General features: G+C 46.1%; 1 protein-coding gene across 1 annotated transcript in view; it reads left to right on the top strand.

Moving 5' to 3' along the window:
* Positions 1 to 427: 427 nt before the first annotated feature.
* Kif1bp (KIF1 binding protein) overlaps positions 428 to 5,134 on the top strand; it is a 17,606-nt gene continuing 12,899 nt past the window's right edge. The window contains exons 1-2 of the mRNA XM_013017059.1: positions 428 to 890; positions 3,266 to 3,364. Of these exons, the coding sequence (XP_012872513.1) occupies positions 465 to 890; positions 3,266 to 3,364 (525 nt within the window). The 5' untranslated portion in view covers positions 428 to 464. The remainder of the gene's footprint in view (positions 891 to 3,265; positions 3,365 to 5,134) is intronic.

Below are 5,134 nucleotides of genomic sequence, written 5' to 3' on the forward strand. Positions count from 1 at the left end.
GTCCCTCAGCTCTTCAGCTCAAGGCTAGCGCTCTACCACTTGAGCCACAGCGCCATTTCCGGCTTTTTTGTTTTTGCTTATGTGGTGCTGAGGAATCGAACCCAGGGCCTCCGGCATGCAAGGCAAGCGCTTTAACCACTGAGCCACTTTCCCAGCCCCTGCCCATCATTTTTATGTACACCACATCCATCAATCCATCCAGGCACGAGAAGTCACTACCGGGGTTAGTCCTGGAGGAGGAGTCATTGGCAGCCATGTCTCCATGGCGATAACTGCTATAGAGACCACTATGCCTTCCCATTGGCCACTCCCCAGCATACTGCGGTTCCATTGGCGGACCTCATTGGTTGCCGTTCCACAGCGCTCTCGCCCTGCCTCCAGCCGTAAGTGAAATGTCGTGAAGCAGAAGGAAGGCGGGAGTGCCGACGGCAAGCTTGGAGGCTGCCCAGTCTGTGGAGGCCGCTATGGCTACCGCTCCCTGGGCCGAGATCCGCGAGAAATTCCAGGCTGCCCTGGCCCTGTCGCGGGTGGAATTACATAAAAACCCGGAGAAGGAGCCGTACAAGTCCAAATACACCGCCCGGGCGCTGCTGGAGGAGGTCAAGGCGCTGCTCGGCCCCGCGCCGGAGGATGAGGACGAGAGGCCTTCGGCCGACGAGGGCTTGGGCGCGGGGGACCACGCCCTGGGGCCGCCCACCGAGGCCGTGGAGCCCGAGGGGCCCGCCGCTCAGCGGGCCGTGCGGCTGGCGGTTCTCGAGTTCCACCTCGGGGTGAACCACATCGACACGGAGGAGCTGTCGGCCGGGGAGGAGCACCTGGTGAAGAGCCTGAGGCTGCTGAGCCGGTACCGGCTCTCGCACAGCTGCGTCTCGCTCTACGTGCAGGCGCAGGTGAGAGGGGCGGGGGCGGCGGCCTCCAGGCCCGTGGCCCACGCTAGAGGCCCACGTTACAGGGCACCATTGGCGCACGCCTGTCATCCCAGCTACTCAGCAGACTGAGTGAGATCTGAGGATTTCAGCACCAGGCTCGACCGCAAAAGTTCGGGGACAAAGCCCAGACCTAGGAGCAGAACAAAAAATTTACAATCTTTCACATTTTAGTATCTTTGAAATGGAGGTGAACCTTATGAATTGATCGGCTATGTATTACAGTTTTCTTGGCAGTGTTTTCTTGTTCATACAATAATGGTGTCTTTTAGTTGAGACTTATTTTTATTGTGTGACAGTGTCTCACTCCATAGCCCTGGCTCCCTTGAATTTGTGATCCTGCTTCCTCTGCTGCCCAGATGCTGGGTTTTCAGGCGTGACACCCCACCTGACATTTATAATGTCTTCTCATGGTAAAATATCAAACTCTTCCTTGATATCTATGAAAGATTACTTTTGGGGTAAAATGTTTGGTGTCATAGGAATTCATATTTAAGTGCATCATTTCAATTTGTTGTCCTTGGGGAACTACAGGACCCATCATAGATGATTGTTAAACTTTCACTAGGTTTTGGTGGCGTAGGAATAATTTTTCTCTGGTATTCCTTCTGATCTTTGCGGTCAACAATATACTTGGCATTATCTGTGGTAGCAGAAGGAAGTTGGTACAATGGAAACCAAAAAGAAGAGCTCAATAAGGAAAAAAACGAAGAAAGAAGAATCAATGACTTTGGTGGAATTTTTTTGGTCGGTTGTGGGGCTTGAACTCTGGGCCTGGGTGCTCTTTAGCTTAATGCGAGTGCTCTACCACTTGAGCCACAGCACCACTTCCTGTTTTCTGGTTGTTAATTGGAGGAATGCTCCTGCCTGGGCTGGCTTTGAACCTCGGTTCTCAGATCTCAGCTTCTTGAGTAGCTAGGTTTAGGACATGAGCCACTGGCACCCAGCTAATGGGATAATTTGTGTGTGTGTTAACCAGTCATGTGACTTGAACTCAGATCCTTGTGCTTTTTGCTCAAGGCTAGCAATCCACCTGTTGCTTTTTGTTGGTTAATTGAAGATAAGAACCTTACAGTCTTGAGCTGGTGGCTCATGCCTGTAATCCTAGTTACTCAGAGTCTGAGACCTGAGGATTGTGGTTCAAAGCCAGCCCAGGCAGGAAAGTCTGAGAAACTCTTATCTCCAAAAAACCACCAGAAAACTGGAAACTGGGGCTGGGAAGGTGGCTCAGTGGTAGAGCACTTGCCTTGCATGCCTGAGGCCCTGGGTTTGATTCCCAGTACCACATAAGCAAAAAGGAAGCCGGAAGTGGCACTGTGGCTCAAGTGGTAGAGCGCTAGCCTTGAGCTGAAGAGCTGAAGGACAGCGCCCAGGCCCAGAGTTCAGGCCCACGACTGGACCCAAAAAAAAAAAAAAACTGGAAACTGCACTGTAGCTCAAGTGGTAGAGCGCTAGCCTTGACCTGAATTGCTGAGGGACAGCGCCCAGGCTCAGAGCTCAAGCCCCACTTGGAAAGGGGGAAAAAAAAAAAAAGGATCTTTGCTCTGACTGACTTGGAACCCCAACCCTCAGATTTCAGATTTCATAGACATGAGGTGCCCAGCAATTTTATAACAATAATTTTAAGAACACTCAAAGCTAGCTATGGTGGTACACTTTGGTTAATTACAAAACTCAGGAGGGACATTAGTTCGAGGCCAATCTGGATAACATAGCAAGATTTTGTCTCAAAAACACTCTAGAATGCAAACATGTTTTATTATGTAAAATAATAAGTGCATGCCATAGTATTTTGTAGCCTAATCTTAGTGTGATTTTCCATCCCTTCTCCCATATTCCAGTTTTTAGCAGCAAATCGCTACTTGCAGCCCATGCTCATGCTGAAGAGGTTAGCGCAAGGAGTACCAGAAGGCAGGGGTCACTGTATGTCTATCTTAGCAGCTGTCTACCACAGTGTGTCAGTATTATGAGTAACATATTGCTAACCAAATTCCATTACTAGTCAGTAAGTAGTAACATTAAAATTTTGGGTGTTAGGGCTAAAGGTATGGCTCAGGGATATTGGACCAGCCTAGCAAGCTCCAAGCTCTTAGTCTAAACCCCATCCCCACCAAAATAAATCCTCTGAAATTATAAATGCTACTTTAATTTTTGTTTATTAACATACATTAGTTATATAAGAGTGAGAATTCATTGTGACATTTCCATGTGAAATAATCATATAATGTACCTCATCAACTTCACCTCCTGTATCACTTTACTTCTCTCACCCTTTCTTAAAACAACTTGTGGATATTACTTTAAGTCTTAAGTTGTCTGTTTCTCTCTCTACTTTGCAGAATAACCTGGGCATCTTATGGTCTGAAAGGGAAGAAATTGAAACTGCACGGGCTTACCTAGAATCGGCAGAAGCTCTGTATAATCAATATATGAAAGAGGTATGTTGTATGCCAGATTAAAATTTAAATTTGGGCTGCAAGTAGTTAAGAACAGAAAGAAGAATTCTTCACTCACAATGATGTGAACCCAAGAATTTCTATAGCTGAAATTACTGTATAGTGAAGACTTTGGTTTTTAAAAATAAGCCTTGGGTAGGGTATAATGGCAGCCTACAGTTGAATATAATCACCAAGGAAATAGTTTAATGGTATCCTCAAATATCACTTGGGTATTTTTGTATTTGTGTTCAAAATTTCTACTTCAATTTCACTAAAAATAGTACTAAAAGAAAACAAGAGGAATGTGTGCCTCAAAGAGTTCAGATATTTTGCTCATATTAAGCCACTAACTCTGGCTTAATAAACTTTATTTTACATGAAAGGAATTATTAGGCAACTTTTTGTTTTGTTTTGTTTTTGTTTTTGTGCTAGCCCTGGGGCTTTAATTTAGGGCCTGGGCATTATCCCTGAGCCTCTTTGTGCTCAAAGCTAGTGCTCTAGCATTTGAGCCATAGTGCCACTTCCTTGTTTTTCTGAGTAGTTTATTGGAGATGAATCTCATGGACTTTCCTGCCAGGGCTGGCTTTGAACTGCAGTCCTCAGATCTCAGCCTCTTGAGTAGCTAGGATTATAAAAGTGAGCCACTGACACCTATCTGAAAGAAGTTTAAAGTAATATGTATGACATAAAAGGCACTTAACAGGTGCATGTACAGTGAGTGGTTTATGTCTATAATCCTAGCTAGTTGGGAGGTAGAAACTGGCTAGATCATGGTTCAAGGCCAGCCCGGCAAAAAGTTGGTGAGACTTTGTCTTGACAAATAAGCCAAGTATGGTATTATAAACCTGTAATCTCAGTTACTCAATGAGAGACAAAAATAGGAGGATCTCTGCTCCAGGAAGTCCCAGGGAAGAAAAAAAACCCTATCCAAAACATAAAAAAAGCAGAAGGGTGCTGGGATGTAGCTCAGTGGCAAAGCACTAGCAAGTGCAATGTCCTGGGTTCGATCTTCAGTACCAAAAAAGAAAAGACCAAAAAAAAAAAAATATATAGCTTAAAGAAAAGCAAAGTGGGCACTGGTGGTTCATGCCTGTAATCCTAGCTACTCAGGAAGGCTGAGATCTGAGGATCATAGTTCAAAGCCAGCCCAGGCAGGAAACTGTGAGACTCTTATCTCCAATAAACCACTCAGAAAACCAGAAGTGGTGCAGTGGCTTAAGTGGTAGAGCTGAAGAGCTAAGGTTCAGTCCCAGAGGTCAAGCCCCATGACTGACAAAAAAAAGACTGAGTAAATGATTCAAGTAGAAGAGCACCTGCCTAATACACAAAAAATGTGTTTGCTAAATGTAACCATCAGGATGTGTGGCTACAAAACAACAAATCTCACATTTTCTAAAATGGTGACATCATAATATTAGTAAGATTATACGCCCCCCCCCCTTTTTTTTGGTCAGTTGTGGGGCTTGAGCTCTGGGCATGGGAGCTGTCCCTGAGCTCTTCAGTTCAAGGCTAATGCTCTACCACTTGAGCCACAGCACTACTTCTGGTTTTCTGGTGGTTAATTGGAGATAAGAGTCTCTTGGGGGGCTGGGAAGGTGGCTCAGTGGTAGAGCGCTTGCCTTGCATGCATGAGGCCCTGGGTTCGATTCCTTAGCACCACATACGCAAAAAGAAAAAAAGCCGGAAGTGGCGCTGTGGCTCAAGTGGTAGAGCGCTAGCCTTGAGCTGAAAAGCTGAGGGACAGAGCCCAGGCCCAGAGTTCAGGCCCCA

The sequence above is a fragment of the Dipodomys ordii genome, unplaced genomic scaffold (genome assembly GCF_000151885.1).
Source record: "Dipodomys ordii isolate 6190 unplaced genomic scaffold, Dord_2.0 Scaffold34, whole genome shotgun sequence".
Taxonomy (NCBI): domain Eukaryota; kingdom Metazoa; phylum Chordata; class Mammalia; order Rodentia; family Heteromyidae; genus Dipodomys; species Dipodomys ordii.